The 18,992-nt window shown below is 40.1% G+C and overlaps 1 protein-coding gene across 1 annotated transcript in view; it reads right to left on the minus strand.

Annotated features, from left to right (window-relative positions):
• Positions 1-18,992, minus strand: part of PHLPP1 (PH domain and leucine rich repeat protein phosphatase 1) — a 141,384-nt gene that overhangs the window by 17,754 nt on the left and 104,638 nt on the right. Inside the window, exons 7-10 of the mRNA XM_065667509.1 lie at positions 16,961-17,163; positions 15,171-15,231; positions 13,243-13,338; positions 9,208-9,363 (exon numbers count right to left, since the gene is read on the minus strand). Of these exons, the coding sequence (XP_065523581.1) occupies positions 9,208-9,363; positions 13,243-13,338; positions 15,171-15,231; positions 16,961-17,163 (516 nt within the window). The remainder of the gene's footprint in view (positions 1-9,207; positions 9,364-13,242; positions 13,339-15,170; positions 15,232-16,960; positions 17,164-18,992) is intronic.

Below are 18,992 nucleotides of genomic sequence, written 5' to 3' on the forward strand. Positions count from 1 at the left end.
CATTAACAAGCCATCAAAGTACAGCTGCCCTTCAAGAGAAGTCACTGGTAAAAAAGCCAGTCAATTTTTCAGTATTTTAAATACTGGCTAGGGTGCAGGCAGTATTTTGTTTAAACCTGCAGGTCTGAAAGCAACTACAAAATATGAAAAAGTACCCTTTGTGTATTTGGATAGCTAAAGATGAACCACTAACAAAAAACCAAAAACCAACCAAAAAAAACCAACCCCAACCTGACACCAAGCAGTCATTTGCCTTTTAGAGTTTAAGAAGAGACACGACTACTAGTAAACTAAATTTAAAAGGTTTTATATATATATATATACACACACATTTATATATATACACACACTGCAGTGACAGGACAAGGGGTAATGGGTTAAAACTTAAACAGGGGAAGTTTAGATTGGATATAAGGAAGAAATTCTTTCCTGTTAGGGTGGTGAGGCACTGAATGGGTTGCCCAGGGAGGCTGTGAATGCTCCATCCCTGGCAGTGTTCAAGGCCAGGTTGGACAGAGCCTTGGGTGGGATGGTTTAGTGTGAGGTGTCCCTGCCCATGGCAGGGGGGTTGGCACTAGATGATTTGAAGGTCCTTTCTGACCCTAACTATTCTATGATTATAGATAGATAGATAGATAGATACACACACACTCGCTTGCTGATGTATCCAGCAAGACAGCCAGATCTCTGTGCAGCTCCTGAGTGACCTTCCCCTACTCCCCAAAGTAGCAGAAGCCCTTGTTAATATTTTCTGCAGTCCTGCCACAAGCAGCAAGGACTGAAGCAGCGCAGAAATCAAGTTATTCTTTCTCCCTTAAAGGACTTTTTCTAGGATGGGAACAAGACCTGTTGAGGTATGGGCACTACCCACTCCTGCAAGTCAAGCTTTGCAGGCAGAGGATTCATGTTTCTGTTAAGGGAGTTTGGTGATCACAGTAGCACTGGAGGAATACACACTGTAGGCATCTTGAAGGCCAGAATTCACACAAGCAATTCCAATGAAATGGGAAAATAGGGCTATTTATCCTTTAGTAACCAACTCTGGCACAACCATGGCTTTTCAACAGAAATAAGACCTCTCTCTTCCTTCCTCCCCTTTTCAGAAAAGCTGCCTTAGAGAACTTGCGATACAGAAACAAGTGTGCGTTTGCCAGTCTGCAGTGACCGCGTTCAAACTGGGCTGTACTGCTCCTACCAACGAATGGGAACAGGCAGCTGCAATGGGCAAAGCTGCATTCAAAAATCAAAACTCAGAAATGAGCTGGCTGAGGCCTATAAAGCCACTGATTGAGACACAAAAGGTAGGTGTGCTCCTGTCATCAATCTAAAGTGATAAAATATTGATAACTTCACCCTTGCCTGCAGGAATCCATACCGACCTTTAAGGTCTATTAATGAATGAAATGGATTTGCGAGATTTGCAGCTGGTTGAAACTTGCTTGGCAGCAAATAAGGGTCAGACATGCTACAGAAGAGTCACGTGGAATGCCAAAGGATTAAAAACCCCACAATTTCCATTAGAGGCAAAAATTTCTCAGCACTGCACAGAACCGAAACTAGGTTAGCTGTTTTACACAGAGGAGTCTACTTCAGAGAAACACAGTGTAATCCTCAGGCTCATTCATTATTCACAAGGGTGGTAAAACTCCAGAGGAGGAAGTGAGGAGAGGGAGGATTAATTCAGAGAAGGGAGTAAGCAGCTAAAAGGGTTTTTAAAATTACTTATTTATTCTAAAAAAGATGCTGCTCAGTTTCACCCTTTAGCTATAAACTAAAAATATATTAAGCTCATTCAAAGTCGGATTATTAAACTGAAGCATACCACATCAACGATTCCTGTACTTAATTAAACACCAAAGTACAGACAATTATTACTTTGGCAACTTCGCTATAATATACATGATGGTCGTCTCTCTTCACAAAAAAAGGCACTTTGATTAACATTAAAGCCACAATATCTTTTGCACCACTCCTAGCACAAAATAGTCATCTTCAGCTCAGCCTGGAAAGGCTTAAGTAATAAAAAAGTTATTACTGGGGAAAGTGAACTTTCACAGGAATATGATGGGGATGAGGAAGTGGTAGCAAAATTTTCCCCAAGAAAGGGCATGCTCCTCTGCCCTGAAGAGGAAACTACTTTTTTCTTAATTTCTTGCAAGCTGCAGCAGAATAACCTGGAGCATTTCACAGGTACCTTCTTTTAAGAACCAAATGTAGCCAAACATAACCTAGAGAGCATCCTGTGGCTATGAAGTTCAGAAAAACGTAAGTTTACTCAGGTACAGCTAGCGCAAAACACAGCTGGAAGTTTCCAGTAGGAAAAGGTACATTGCTCTGATCAAGCTGAAGTTAATGCAGCCTACTGTACTGAAGCCATTTTATAGTCAAAAGAAAAATGAATCCAACAAAAGCTCTTCTGTTTTTAATAAACTTTCAACATTGATGGAATACAACAAGAAGTTTCAAGCTGTTCCCTCACTGGTATTAAAAGTGGCCGGAATCTGCATATTCCTGCCAGTAATCAGTTTTAATGCATATATTTTCCCATGGGAAAAGTAGAGAGGAGATCTGTTGTTCTGTATCTCTATCCTTTGCCAAATCTTCCAGAAAGTGATACAACGGCATAAATAAATCTCCGTTATCCTGACACACAGTTTAGTAACTTGATGTGAACAGGGTTTAGGTGGCTAGCAAAATCTTGCCCAAAGTCTTGAACGGGAACCCTGTGGTAGCAGGGTATCTCACCTATCCCCCCTGTGTAATAACTCATAGCTGGGTAACACTCAACAGTCAGGTTCAGGATAGTCACATACTAATCTGTCTGTAGCTGACATCATTAGCTTTTTTAGAAAAGAGTATGCTACTTATTTACATGTTCCTTTTGACCAGCTGTTACATTAAAATGGTAAAAGTATTCTGAAACGATAATTCTTTCATGATATTCTCTGGATTAAAAAGAAAACCAAAAAGGGACAACGTTCTTTGGGCAGAGAACAGAACGAACCAGCAGACTGCTCCTGCCAATGTTTTGTCAATTCTGTGCTATTAACTTATGTCAAAAAAAAAAAAAAAAGAAAAATACAATCTATTTGTACTTGCCCATCAGGTTTTCCCTCATGCTGATTTAACAGAAGTCCTCCTCCAGGTTATTTCCACTCCCCTATTTCTTCATCCTCGTGAAATGTGCCAGCTGCTGCCTTAGAAGGTACATCTTACAGATGCCCTCCAGAGCAGTGGAAATTTACTTGGGCACAACCTGTTTCCATTTCTCTAGTGGCATGGACCTAAACTGATTCATGTTCCTTGAAGATATCCCACTCATATTGCTTATCAGATGGAAGCAGAATGTCAAGTATTAAAGCTCAGTCCAAAATTAATTGTTTCCCTTTCCAATTCCACCCACACACTATACCACAAGCTCATGAAAAGAAGTACAGCATCACTACAAAAACCTGCATTCAGCAGCCTGCGCACATACCGGAGTATAATATAGCAGGGAGAGCATGAATTAACAAGTACTAAAAGAGTGCCGGAGATTAAGGAAGAAACGAAGGCGCTAGCAGGAAGATGCCAGAATTCTTCAGCTTTGACAAGGTGTAAATTCTCCTTTGGGATATTAATGTAAACACTGATCTCTGTCCGGAATAAGTCACCTTCAGTTTTAGGGGATATTGAAGTACAATCCCTTGCTGGATTTAACCTCTCCAGGAGACAAAACAGAAAAAAAAACACTGTCCCAGAGAATAGGCTATAATCAAGGACATGGATCTAATTCAACAAAACAGACTCAATATGCCGTCACATGCATTCCCTATTTAAACCCAGAGGATTCTGATCTCAATTTGAACTTTCAAGTGCAGAGGAAGAAACTCTTCTACTGACACAGCCATTACTGAAAAATGCAAGTCCTCCAAAAAGCTTAGGAATGTTCAACATTAAAAGGAGCACAGACAACTGCACCCAATGGCGAAGCAGCAGCAAATCAAAATCACTGTGCTTAGCTTGAAAGTACTGATAAGAAGTGGAAAGAATACTGCAGCTGCAAGAAGAGAATATGCAGAGAAATCACAATCTCCAGTTTGGCCTGTGCCCCAAGATCCCCATCAGCACAGAGCAATCAAAACACAAAATTTCTTCTTCAGTCCCCTCTGCAGAGACATGCCCTCAATTTCGGATCGCCTAATCCTAAAATAATTTATAATTGTGGTAGCAGGTGTGTGAGGAAGGATCCTGTAAGCTAAGTGTGCTCTGGAGGGGAAAGAAAGAAAAAATGAAGGCAGTTTTGCCAGCCTTGCAAAAGAGGGTATTTCTTCTCTTAAAAAAAAGAAAGGACGGAAACATTCAAGTGAATCCCCTTCCTGTTGATGGACTGCCAAAAAACCACATTTAATTGCTGCTGTCTCCTCAGCTTTTACTTTCTAACCCATCTTTAGCTGTTTCATTAACTGGGATTTCTCCAGTTTCTAGTATATCTGCTTGCAAAACCTAACTTACCAGCAAAGAAAAACGCAGCTAAGCATTTCTGCAGTGAAAGTATGTGCATCAAACACTCAGATAACTCTCTGCGTTCATTTGACTTTGTTTCCTCCCTCACTTCTCCTGCATGCACGACAGGACTGAATACTTTCCTCAAAAAGCAGCAGCCACAGAGGGTGGAAATGGCAAATATCAAATGAGCAAGTTTAATTGGGTCACCTTCCAGAACACCAGCAAAAGAAACCCAACAAACCCCAAACAAATTAAATCAAATCAAAACAACCAAACCAACAGAGAATCAGAACAGATAAGAACAGCTGAAGAAAACCAAAAACAAGATTCATTGCAGAGGACAGCCTAGATAGGCAAATAGCTGACACTGTTTAAGCCACCAAGGCTGGCCACCACCAGACACTGCAAAACAAAGCCCAAGGTTTAAGCTGTGCACATCACAGCTATGTCTTTACCACACAACTGGTTTAAATAGTCTGATGTCTGTTTAAGGGTTTCTACTGAAAATATTCATACTAACTGGAAAGGAAGCTTAGGCAAGAGGGAAATTGTCACCCTTCACCACTGTGTCTCCATTTTCAAACCTCCCTGACCACTGCCACTGCTTTTCATCCATAGCCAGCTATGAAGCTTTTCAATGCTTGCTCGTCTTATCCACAAAGCATTTTGTACAACAATTTTCATGCCATTAAATGGCAGTTTGCTGCAAACTGGTCAAGGAAAGCAGTAAAAAGTCTGTACAAGAATTGGACAAAGCAGGAAAGGCATCACAACAGATGAAGCTGTGGACAGAAATGGAAGGCTGCAGGAATGCAGGTGCGTGAAAAAGAGGTTCAGGACTCAGCTTAGGAGTTTTCTCCATAAGCCATAGCACTTGCATGAATTGTCTGTTTTTGCAGCATCTGGTAATGAGAAATGAAGAGATTATCTGGCTGCCTCTCTGGCGCTCATCTTGCCAAGAAAATCCCCACCCTACAAGAAAAATCCTTGCTAACATGATCAAGATGTGCATACTTTCAGTGCAATAAACAGAACCAAGTTCTGTCTTGGTCAGAGAAACATTTCAGAGGGTGGTCCTCAAGCTCTCCCGAAGTAACAGTTTAAAACAGAAAATTAATCTAAAATCAGACCAACAAAGTATCCCTAAATTATATTCTCTTCAGCAGAGAATCACACCTTTCCATTGTTTTTTGAAGGATTAAGGCAGAAAAGCAATGTTTATTACTTCTGCTATGAAAAGAAGGTTTTCAGTATTTTTCCTTTTTCTAGGGTGAAAGTGATATTGCCTCTTTGTGCACCAACGCACAGATTTCCCTCCCTTCCTCAGATGTTCTAGATGTCAAAGCCCAACAGTGCTTGTGCTGAAGTTCACCCAAGGCACTTCACACCCACTTTGTCAGATATTCAGGACTGAGAAGGAGAAAGTTTATAATTCACAGCATGAGACTTCATATCCAGACAAGATCTCATCTGTCAGTAGCACAGACCTGAGGACCTTTAAAAAAAAAAAAAAAAAATATTTTTTTTCAAGGCTGCAAAAGGTAAATAATTTTATGGACAGATAAAGGTTCTGTAAGGTAATTTGTCCAACATTACACGCTGGGTAGAGATCACGGCAGACCACTCGGGAAACCCAGCTGTCTTGGCACATCTGGCAGTACAGATTGTGCTTCCCAGGGAATGCTTGGAGACGAGAAGCATTTTACCTTTTAAAATCAAAACAAGGTGTTCAAGGTGTTCACCTGAACACCTTTCCCTGGCCCAGACCCATTTCTGCTGACAGATGCAAACACTGGAAAATAAAATAAAACGAAAGATGTTTCCTGCAGGAAATTCCAAACTTAAAACTCTGTCATTGTGCACTAATCTTGTTTTCCTTCCCAGTTACCCCTTTTGCCACAGTCATAGAAGCACCAGCATGGACAAGCCATTTGCAAGCCAAGACAGTAGGGAACAAGGAGGAAAAGTCCACCTAAGCCAATTGCTTCTATTATCATCACAAGCGAGGGAGGCTGCAATGCTGATAAGATGTCAGAATGGGTAAGCTCTGCTCATCTCCTGTGATGATACATGACACTGCTAGCACTCACAGAAGAGTGAAAACTTTTGCCTTGCACTGCTCAAAAGCTGCACAACATCAAAGCTGCAGAGGGGAAAAAAGAAACCCTAGCCTGAATCAGACATTTTACACTGTTATTCAGTATATATTTTTAACTCCAGTTCTTAGCAGCACACTTTTAGCAAACTTTTGGAAATTTACCACAAGTCCTGGCTTTAGCCTGTTCCTGTTTTGGCATCACACAAAAAGAAAGGAAAGCTGTCTACAGCTTTGTAGCTCAGTTTAAAAAGATGAATCAGATAATCAGCTAGATTGGAAAAGACCTTTAAGATCATCAAGTCCAACCATTACCCCAGGACTGCCAAGTCTACCACTAAACCATGTCACTAAGGGCCTCATCTAAATGGTTTTCACGCATTTCCAGAGAAGGTGATTCCACCACTTCCCTGGGCAGCCTGTTCCAATGCCTGAGCACCTTTTAGGTGAAAAAAATTTTCCTAATATCCGATCAAAACCTTCCCTGGTGCAGCTTAAGGCCATTACCTCATGTCCTATGGCTTGTTACTTGGGAAAAGAGACCAGACACCTCCTCACCACATTCTCCTTTCAGGCAGTTGTAGAGAGTGATAAGGTCCCCCCTGAGCCTTCTCTTCTCCAGACTAAACAACCCCAGTTCCCTGAAGTCAATCCTCATCAGACTTGTGCTCCAGACCCTTCACCAGCTTCATTGCCCTTCTCTGGACCCGCTCCAGCACCTCAGTATCTCTCTTGCAGTGAGCGGCCCAGAACTGAACACAGTATTCAAGGTGCAGCCTCACCAGTGCTGAGTACAGGGAATTACTTCCCTGGTCCTGCTGGCCACACTCGAGCTGATACAGAAATGAGTTGCAGTGGAAAAAATTCAGGTTCTCTCTCATTGCCAAAATTGCACTAAACTATATCCTAGACCTACAATGTGATTTTTGTAGAAATTTTACAAACCTTACTTCTCTCTTTGCTTTCAAAGATGCCAGTAGCTTTCCGAAACTTACTTAAGGGTTTCTTTCCTTTCCAAGTACATAGATGGGAGTTTCAACCTGGCATTTTTTTGGCCTAATTTTGCAACTTCCTGCAAAAAAAGCTTTTTACAAGGTTTCACTTCTGAAGTTCATACAATCTCTAATGTACAATAGATTGAAAAGTCATCCACAAGACTATCAGAGCTGCTGATGTGAAGCATTCTTGCCACATGAACAGGCTATGAATTTTACCACTTAAAAATGTGCCAGATAATTGCAATTATTACAGTGGTAACTATGCTAAGTTTTAATACTTTGACTGCACTTTTAATGCTTTGACTGCACTTTTATGTAAAGTCTCAACTGAAACACTAAATTAACATTAGAATAACTCTGTTGATAATTTATTCTAAAGGTGGTACCCTACGCAGACTTGAATGTGGACAGGTATGCAACAGTGTGGTTAAAATGAAAAATAATCAAAGTACAAAAATATTCTAAAGGTTCTTTGAAGCAAATCAAGGCTGGAATGTAATCCCAGTTTCCAGAACCAAAACCCTGTCTTAGCAACCCTAACCCTTTTGAAAGATATCTTTTAACCTAAATTACAAATTCCTCAGAACATTACTGCTCAAGTCATGTTAAGAGCTTATTCAGAAACCATCTCAACCACTAACCTAATTCTCCAACTCCCAACACTGTGCATCCCAGGGAATTTAACCAGAGGTTTATGACAGAATGAACAACAGTATAAAACTAGGGGTTTTGCAATGCTCTTAGCTGGGAGAGGAGCTGTGACAGTAAGATCACCACTACTTTTGCTTCTCCATCTCTCAAAAATTCAGGAACTATACATTCTTTTCGTCACAGTTAGGATCCAAAATAAAACCCCACAGTACTCAAACTCACTGTCTGTTAAGGTATGTATTGGTTGAGCACTCAGAAATCCCATGACTATATGTGGAAGTGCAGGGCTGCAAAGAACACTGACATCAAGCAGGGCAAGTCCATCCACCATCCCCAGACTATGCTACATCCCATAATTCAATCACAGCCCCTTTACAGAATACATTCATATCCAGGAAGAAGGATTATGAAGACTCTAAAGAAATAACAGCATAAAAATAAGAATCCAGAGAGCAAATCAAGTGGCGACACAAACTAAATTAGTGGCAAACATTTAAAAAGCATAAAAAACTCACAAAGCAAGGACAGGGGAATAACTGAGTTATTCTGACTGCCTTATGCACAGATTTTGTTTTGTTTGACAGGTATAAATAAGTTCTAGCCTCTGACTGAAAGGGGAAAAATAGCTTTCACACTCCATCAAACAAGCCTAAGAAATATGTATTTAAAGAAACTGCCACTAACCCATCTCAGTGTATGTAGTAGAAAATAGCATGTGCTTTACTTTACAGCTAGATTTCAAGCAGTAGGTGTTCAGCAGGAGCTTGGTGGGGAAAAAGAAGCAACCATATAAGGCAATAAAACCAGAATAAAAAGAATGTGTTTTGGTGAGTTGGGCCGACATCTGTTCTTAACACACAAAGCTTGGCAACTTTCAAATTAGGGGAACCTCAGATTACCCTTTCAGCCAGGAAGTAACACACAAAGCAAGACTCCTCACATGCAAGTGATGATCAAATTTCTTTATGCATTTACCTGTCTGCTTTCAAAAGCAGGTTAGACGGCAGTTCAGGGAGCTGGTTGTGTTGCACGTCCAGGACCTCCACTTGCGTTCGCTCGAGACGATCTGGTAGCCTTCCTAACATGTTATGTCCTGCCAGCAGCTTCCGCAAGCTACTATTGTAAAACAACCTGAGAGAAACAAAAAACACCAAAAATGAGACAAATCTAAACCAGAGAGTTGCTTTGAGAATTTAAGTGCGATATCACAGATCGCTACAAGAAAGTGATTCAGCCAACTGATTAGCAGACATGGTATTAATTACGCACAGATCCAAGAATATCTTCCCACTCTCCACCAACTTCTTGAAAAGGTTGTTCAGAGACAGGGAAAAGGAGGTTTAAGGATGATTCATGAGTGAAAGTAGTGAGAAAGGGTTATCTTATTGCACTGTATAAAACATGAATATAGAAGCATGACAGTGAAGGACGTAACTGCTAACAAAGGCTGCATAAAACTGCACATTTTGGGTGAGATCCCCCTAGTTAATGGAAGAACTGAAGGAGTGTGGGTGAAATCACCAGTCACCCCACAAGCTCCATAGTGCTGCGTTCATCATGTGCTGACTCATAATCCAATGCAATTCCCCACCCCCAATTTTCCTTTTCTGTTAATACCAGACTAACATAAAGCCTCCTTTCCAGTTCTACAGCAAATGAAATTTATCTAATCGGCTTTACTTTCTTGAGCTTTTACAAGCAATAGATGACCTGCAGCCCCATCCCCCTGCTCCACTTTTTTTTTGGGGGGGAGGGTGGGGATGGACACAACTAGGGGAGAAGAGAACAACGTAAAAAGACAAGAACAAACAGCTGTTTTGATGAAATACTAAAGCTAAGATTCATACTATAAACGCTGTAAGGAGTTTAAAATCTGCACCTAAAGACCTCAAAGACAGAGCAACTCTTGAAGGTAAATGGGAACCACTTTCAGCAAATTAAGAAAAAAAAGTAATTCTTCATCTGCCACCTGTCTTACATTGCCACTACTGTACTGTTTAATCTGGCAGCCTGTGCATCAGGCTGACCTGCTTCAAAGACTCTCAAATTACTCAGCATTAAAGCAAAATCTTCTTCCCTGTTACAATGACCCAAATACACATAAAGAGCCTCCCTGACCCTTCTCTACAATACATCAGGTCATTGGATTATTGTGCCAAAATAATCCATGAAGTATTTTCCCCTTGACAGATACAGTCATACTCTGTATCTGTGTGCCAGTGTTAACAGTTATCTCAGTTAGCTGGATTGTCTGCATTATGACCATGGACACAAGTCAACAGCCAGCTGTATCATTCCAGAGCTCAACACAGACTGAAAAGGCTTAACCATACCATGACAAGTGTATCTATTAAGTTTCGTCATTTCACCATTTTTGTTTCATTCCACTTTTACTTGTAAAAATCTCTTTCAGTTACAGATTTGCCTTTTTATTCTATTGCTTTTCCTAACCAAGACTGGCCAGTATCATCAACACCAAGCATTATGAGAAAAACCAGAATTGCTTGACAATGTCCCCAAAAAACATCACCTATTAGGAGTTTCTTTTTGGCAGGTGGGGGCAGTGCCATTTTAAAACAAGCAAAGTTCAAATCATGGTCAAAACCTTAGCAATTAGCTTTTCCATGAAAAGTTATTTTATAAATAATACAGAAGAACTAAGTACATCTTTAGGGACTTGTTTGCTTGCTTTCTCTTATTTTTCAAGTAACACAAGCACCAAAGGAACTGGGCTGCCTGAAGAAATCAGAACCACACCTTTAACTAAGCAAGCGCCTGATGAGCCTGGGACACCTAGTTCTCAAGCTGGATAGGGAACCAGGATGCTGGGGCTGCTCTTCCCTATAGGCAGCTTTCCCACTTGCCCAACTCCCACTGGAAGTTCTGATGGAATTAAAAGTTCTGAGGACAAGCATGTCACTCAGTATCAGCATCTTGTGAGAAAACATGGTTTGGTGAAAGCATTCAACCAATTCCTTTAGTAAGCAACTGTTCAAAGCAAGAAAATGTTGAATGCAAACAGATCTTAAAAAAAAAACCAAAAAACAAAAACCAAAAACCCAACAACCCACACAAAAAGGAACAAAAATATGTACATAAATCTGTTCATTGGTGGCAGAAAGGTCACTCTGTCAGCTCCTAACTGAAGCATTTTAGTTTTCTTTGGGGAATCCCTGACAACATCAGCTTTATGACACCGAATTTCTCCTGCATAGCTAAAGTAGCCTTTTGTTATTTTTCAGTACTTTTAAAGCAGAAATGACTGCATTATAGACTGGTTTACATTGTTTCCATTTCTTTAATTGAGATAAAGATTACTACATGGTCCTCTATCTCAACTGCTTCAACTCTTTGTCTTCAAGGACTGTTTTTCTGTTTCAAGAGGCAACTGCACAGAGCATCAACTGGAGTTTGCTTAGATTAGGTGCAACCTTCAGCCTTCGAGGAAACTGCTTGTCAGTCAAGGCTTGAACTTGTGGTTAGAGTTGCAGGCATCCTCCTAGGAGAGTCCTACTCACTCACTCCACAGGTTTTCAGAATGCTATTCTGCATAGAAGGAAAAGCACACGGCAGTGCACATAAACGCACTTACTGGGCACTAGTATTTACCTGACACTCAACAGTAGCTTCGTACACCTGAGTCATTTGCATTTGAATCCTGACCCAAGTTTCCCTGAAGTTTTACAGACATTCAAAGACTATGTTTTGGACCAGGCCTTAAAATTGAGTTATTAGGAGCTAAGCTATCTAGACGCACACTACAAAGAAGAGCTTTCCAAGATAAGCTGTTTCCTGAGGTTAATGATAAGATGGCAGGAGAGACAAGTGGGATGTTAACTGTACCTCATTTCAGCTAATCATTAATCTCCCAAAGATATCCGGTGTGCCTTGACAGTCCTTGCTGTTATGAAGTGCAAATGAAAGGCAAATGAACTTTTGCCCCCCCCCCCCGCCTTTGTGTAGGCGCAGTTTCACTTTGTGTGAAAAAAGAGGGATTAATAGTTTGCATGTTAGCCTGTTAGTTTACTTGGAAAATCTCCTCACACCCTTTTCTGCCCACATTTCTGAAATCTATTCTCTCCTCATTTCTGACACTAAAACCGCCGGTTTGCACCATATGGCACATTCACCTGACCCAGACAAAACTATCCTTTTTAGTTTCTGATGCTCTTCTGCGCTGTGCAGCTCTTTAAGGAAAATATGTAATAGCTTATCACATACTAGCTGTCTACAGTCTTCAGTGGCTCTGCACATCTCCACATAATTTCTCCCTTTGTGCCTAGTATGTCCTCCTTTTACAACATCTCTTTTGAAGCATACAGAGCAGCCAAGAATGACAGCTGACAGTTCTCTTCCAGTGAAACTGGAGACTTACAAGTTCTCAATACCAGCACCTGATGAGTATGCTCCCTGGAACAGGTCTCTCTAGAAAATAAAAAAACCCTTAATAAAAGCTATTAATTATTTAAACTCACTCTTTTCCTTCCTGTTCACTTGCTTTCCTAGTATTTGTATTTGTCAATTTTAAGTTCAGACTCTTGGAAAAGAGATCATCTTCGTAGTGAACGCGACTGCTCCACTTGCAGGAGTTTGCTTGCTTGATGAGGCTGTATCCTCTCAACCCTTTATCCCTCAAACAGCACTGTGAACTGGAGTCTCTAGGCTCCAGTTAAACTGAATTACAAGTTCTGGATCTCTGTCATGCAAAGACATGGCTGTAAATATTTAATATTCAGTATTAAAAATGAAGGGTTTCCTGCCTGAACAGCCACATGAACAGCTTCAAAACTTCCACATGGAGTTCAAAGGCACTGCTTTCTTTGCATGAAAGTAAAAGAAGAAAGGCTGGGTGGAAGCTTGAGGCATGATGACACCCCATAAGGTAAAAATAAAATCAAACAAAAGATAAAACGGCCTGACAGTCACTGGAACAAGCTAAACACTGAATCAGCAATTATTTCTGAATTGCTTATCCTGTTCTACATTGTGCAACTGGTCTGCAAGACTCACCGGGCAGGCAGCTCACGTATCTGATTGTGGCCAACATCCAACACTTCCAGTTTCCTGCTGTCACACACCCACTCAGGCAGGTTTTCCAGGTGATTCCTATGAATAAAGAACAAAGAGTTGTAACTAAATCATAATCAAGATGTAAAGGCTATTAATAATACAGCCTCAAGAGAGACTCAGATACATGCAGGAAATAAATCCACTACATAGTATGTTTCCTATGAGACTGTTATCACCCCTCCTTCTCTGAGGGCACTAGCAGTGCAGCGAGGTCAAGCGAGGAGGCAATAAAGCTAACAGCATTATGATATCCCTAGATGTGCAGCCACAAAGAAAATGGAAAGAGCTGCTTCCAAATTACTAGGGAAGAAGTATTCAGAATATCAAGAGTACTGAGGCTGAAGACGTCTCTCCATGGAGATACTCCTCAGAAGATATTCATATTCACACCCTACACAGTTGAAACATATCTCTTCGATCCCCCATAATTCAGGCCTGAAACCCTTCTACCACTCTTCAGCTGTCTCACTGAATAGAGCAAAATCTTTTTTGTGTGTAACTTTGAAGTTGTTTTCCTTTTCTTGCATTGTCTTCACAAAACTAACCCTTCTAAAAATTAAGTTCTTAAAGGCAAGTTTTTCCAAATATTGCACAGAAAACACGCAGCTAGGCACAGTGGGGTACCCATATATCCTGCCTTAAAGACAAAACCTAGCAGCACAAAATGTGTGGAAGAGATTACGTGCACGTGTGTTCATGTAATCGCTACTTGAGTTACCATACACAGATGCAAAACTGGGCATCCAATAATATCTAGGCACTCACAGACTTAAAGTTTGGAAACAGGACTGTTAACACAGCATGAAAAATAAATCACTGTTCATGATCATTCATGTACTTTCATCCTACAGTTTATTCATGAAATAGCCTTTAACCAAAATACGTGACAGCAACCCAACCCCTCTTATCCTTGGGTAACTTCCTTTTTGATCCCAGATTTCCCTAATTTCAAGAGAGCCAAGAAGCTGAAGACACTCTGCCCATCTAGTTAGCATGCCATCACTGAACTGAAGCACAAAAAGGGTTTTGTGATCAAAATCATGCATTCTGCACCAATTTCATTTACAGCTAAATGGAGACCACAGCTTTACAAAGAATGCTTTTCAATAAACCACACTTAGTCACACCTGTATGTTACATTTAGGTGCACAATGCAAATAACTAACTCATGGTTGATGAAACTTAGAAGTGGATGGCCACTTGCCCAGGTTAACTCACTAATTGTTACAATCACTCTCAACAGCTTAAGAGTGCATTAAGCATGCTTTTTAATTAATGAGATTATCCCTTCAGTGTGCAGATGAGTAATTCCTTAAATAAGACAGACATTAAGCACATGTATAAACTATTTTACTGATCTGCAAAAGAACCTAGAACACCCCTTCTACCATTTCTTTCCTTATCCTATTTCCCTTGTTACGGTGAGATTTATGGATGCATTCAAATGGCAACAGCAGACATTCCTACAGCAGCCACAGTGCAAAGAACAACCATAAGCTGCAGGAGCTGCTGAACTGAGAAGTAAACTATCACACCATCACCTCTGCTGGGCTTGTGACATGTCAGATATATCCAGAAAGGAACTTCTGTACATGCCTCTCATTGGTGCACATTTGAATCATTATGTTGTATCTCTATAAGATAACAAATCATTAAGTTAGGGAAACTTTAACTATAAAGGCATGTTTTAGTACTAAAAAATAGAAAAGTAAATCTGTAAAAAGGAAAGAGGTAAGAACTGCCCAGCAGAAAAAAGCCCACCTTAACTCTGAAAATCATTCTTATATCTCAAGGCCCCATTCCTTTCGTTTTTCCATAAGCCTAATTTGATGTATATTTAAAAGGCCCAAGAAGAAGCACACTCTTACCTAGAAATATCCATATAAGCCAGGCAATTAGGAACTGGATACACATCAAGGTGAGCAAGTTCTAGGAGAAAAAAATATATTCAAAAATGGTTATAAAGATTTGCACATAAATGGCTGCTCCATGGGAGTTGCTTTAAGCAGCTAACACCCAGAGATTTCAGAACAAGTCAGTAACCTCAAAAACTTCCGAGGATTTGGACCTCTGTGAACTGAATTTTCTTTATTATGCCTGACCATGTCTGCTGTATTATGCTGTACTTGCTACGACACACTGCATAACTGATCAGTGAGGAGAAACAGCAGGATTTTCAAAGTTGCGTGGCAAATTCTCATTTTTCCTTTATTGCCCCAGAGCTGTAACTTCACCTCCACCTCCCACTACCCAGAAAAGTCAGTCACAAACCTGCTCCACTTTTTTCACTGGTCAGTGAAAATTGCACAGGCATAGAAAGGGAGACTTTCCACTCTGGAACAGCAAGCTACAGAATACCGCAGGGTCCTCCAGGTCATGACAAGATCCAGAGTATTTTTCAACAGATTACATAGGCCTTGTCATGCCTGTGGATTTCCTGGTTTCAGGCAGCCTTATAGTCCTTTCATATCTAGTAATGTTATATTTTGGTTGCTTTAGTAGTATTTAATATCATAAGGATTTTAGGTAGCCAGTGCTTAGCATTAAGGTTGAAACAAAACAGCAGACACTTATTTAAGCCTACAGGAAATCCACTGATGTGAAAGTGTAAGAAGCATATCCATTCCTTTGGAATGAGACTAAAACAAGGTGGCTGAGGATGCAAAGAGAGGACAGCCAGGAGGAACAGCAAGACCAAATAGGCAGCTGATTGCAAGATATGAGTTGACTTGGGTTCTCTGCCTAACTGCACAGCACATGCTCAGAATATATTAACTTCTCTCAGCTACAAAAATCCTGGCATAAATACTTAATGGAAGCACAGGACTGCATATCATAAAGATAACAGCCTTTTAAAGGCAGTTCAGAACGTCCATCGAATTCACAGCTCTCTGAGCCTGCATTTTGTTTATTTCATACCAAACTACTCCAAATACATATAAATATATAAAATATATATATTATATATTACATACATATTTTTATATATAAATATTTAGATATATTTTAATACATTTTTTAAAATATATATAATATATAAATATATATAAAAAAATAATGGTAGCGAAAACTGAGATTTTTAAGTAATAGCAGCTTAGTAGCAGCAGCTTCCAGAGACAGACCAAACAAACCCATTCATGGAACATGAGTTATTCAACTGGAAAAAGACTGCATTACTTTCATTATAAAATACAAACGAAGTCACTCAGCTTTTCTAGCTTTCTGGCCAGAATAAGCATCTAGAGGCAATAGCAAAAATATATGTTGTTTTAGCTTGTCTCACAAATGGCCGCTTCTTCAAAAATTCTCAACTCCGGGGAGAAGCAATAAAATCTTTATTTATCTTAGTAAAGCAACACATTAATACAACACAAAGACTAACAACTTCAAGACCCCTCCCGGCTGATACAGAGAGGAATTTCAGCCCAAATGCTAAGTTTTTCACCGTTTTCAGACCTCCAAATCAGTAGCTCAATGTTAGTTGAAAGTCACTTCTGAAAGTCAGAACTGACACAGCACACCTGAAACCCTTTTATCCAAGCCTCATGTCCTGAGCCTCCCAATTCCTCCTGATTACATCGGGAGCATCCTACAGAGAACCAGATACAAATCCAGAAGTCAGATGGTAACACCAGAGCTGCCCTGAAAATGCGCTTACCATTTGAGGAAGCGTACAGTGCTTTGAGAAAATATCCACTGATTTTGAGGGTTACCAGTTGATTTCGTTCACAGTGTAACACTTCGACGTTGTTAAAAACTGTTGCATCCAGCTCCCCAAGTTTGTTGTCTCTCAGATCCAGTTGGGTCACATGATGCAGAAAATCTACTTCACCAGCCTCCAATCTCCTAATTGAATTCAATCTTGCAGACAAAAAAAGGAGACAAAGTTAGTTGCATGGCAGGCTCCTGCTGACAAACCAATGCTCACTTTACACGTTAGGTGCATGGGATTAAACTACCAGGTTCATCATCAACCTTGATTTAAATATTTTCCCCTTTGTTACAGTATTTTAAAAGCAGGATGGATCCACTCGTTTTATCCATCATGACAAAGGAATGATGACACCAAGTTCCTTTCTAAACTACTTTGAAAACTACTGATAAAAAGCTCTGCAAGGTGGTGTATTACTATTATTGTGTCTATAAAAATAAAAGATGATCTGGCTGTTATTTGTGCCCAATAGTTTGGAAAAGAACAAAATCTCTACAGTTCCCGCTGGCCTATCATGAGCATCTGCTAGAACAGCCTGGCAGATAAAAGTAACCTACAGATATTGGAGTCTCTTGCCTCACTGAAAGGCCAAATTGAGATTTATGAATTCCCATACATTCACCTCCCGCATCACCATGTTCCACATCAAGCAAATTCAGAGACCTGAAAATGGGTGTAGAAAGAAAACAAAGCAAAAACCCAAGACAAGTGGGTCTGTCAAATAAAGAGAACAGGCTTTATCACATCTTCACTGCAGTGCACTGACAATGCCAATACTCAGCAACTTCTGCAGAAGTTTCAACTGAATGATATTATCTATAACCCTGCAATGTTTGAGACTGCAAAGCACTTCAAAGTGTTCAGTTTCAAATTCCCAGCTCTGACTAAAATCAGCATAGTATCTTCTGCTGGCCCATTAAGCCTTCCAAGTGAGAAGGGCAAACATCTACAGTTCTACTGTTGCTCTTCCTTTCAAAGAGTTTCCCTTTGTGTAACATTTTCCAGGTAAAAGAAAATGGGTACAATTTCCTCTGTAATGCCACAGCCTACTTTTTCCATTTTCAATTTACAAACAGTGCTTCCTTCTGATTTCACTTAAGCAAAGCCCTTCACTGTGCAGCAAGTACAGTTTATGAACACCTTTGATGTTTACTATTCCAGGCACTGTTACCAAGAACCACTGTCCACTGCTCAGCAGACAATGAGAGGGCTGAAACTGCACCGCTGGAACTCAAGGCCACACTGCTGGAGCTCAGCCACAGCATCCCTACTTTGAATCCACTTTATTTGCTTTTAGCATATATAAACACAGGCATATTTTAACCCACCATAAATGTTTCAGAATTCATCCATTTTAGCAGTTTTCTTAACTTACACTTGGCCCTTCCTTGATGGCCAAGTCTGACAGCTACATAGCAGTACAATACATTAAATATTTTCTTGAACAACTTAATTAAATAGTTCCAAAATTCATAACTATTTCAACTTCATGGACCAGGCTCTGAACTGTGCCTTGCTCAGCTGATTGCAGAAGACCATAAGAATAAAGAACCACCTCATATCAGAGCCATTTGTAGTAAAGATCTGTTTAGGCTCTGTGAGGGCATCAATAAAACAATATTACCCATGGTAGACTAGGCTTCTTAACATACCAAGAAATATTAAAGTATCTATATTTTTGTCCCTCAACCTTCACTGCCCTTTCCTTCACCTCATGTATCTGTAACATTTCAGACAAAGGCTTTTTAGACCAGGGATTATAATTTACATTATATTAACACTGCAACAATGAGAACTGCAGGAATCACCAGTCTCCTATATGGTCTTGTTTGATCTTTCAGTATAAATATTAATTTAGTATTAATATTAAATATTATTTTATTTTCCTATTGATCCCCCTAAATATTACCTTATCATCAGAGTGCTAAATCATAGCAAGTGCTGTCAGTTACATAGTACCACCAGTTACACAGTCCCA

Source organism: Lathamus discolor, chromosome 2 (genome assembly GCF_037157495.1).
Source record: "Lathamus discolor isolate bLatDis1 chromosome 2, bLatDis1.hap1, whole genome shotgun sequence".
NCBI classification, from domain to species: domain Eukaryota; kingdom Metazoa; phylum Chordata; class Aves; order Psittaciformes; family Psittacidae; genus Lathamus; species Lathamus discolor.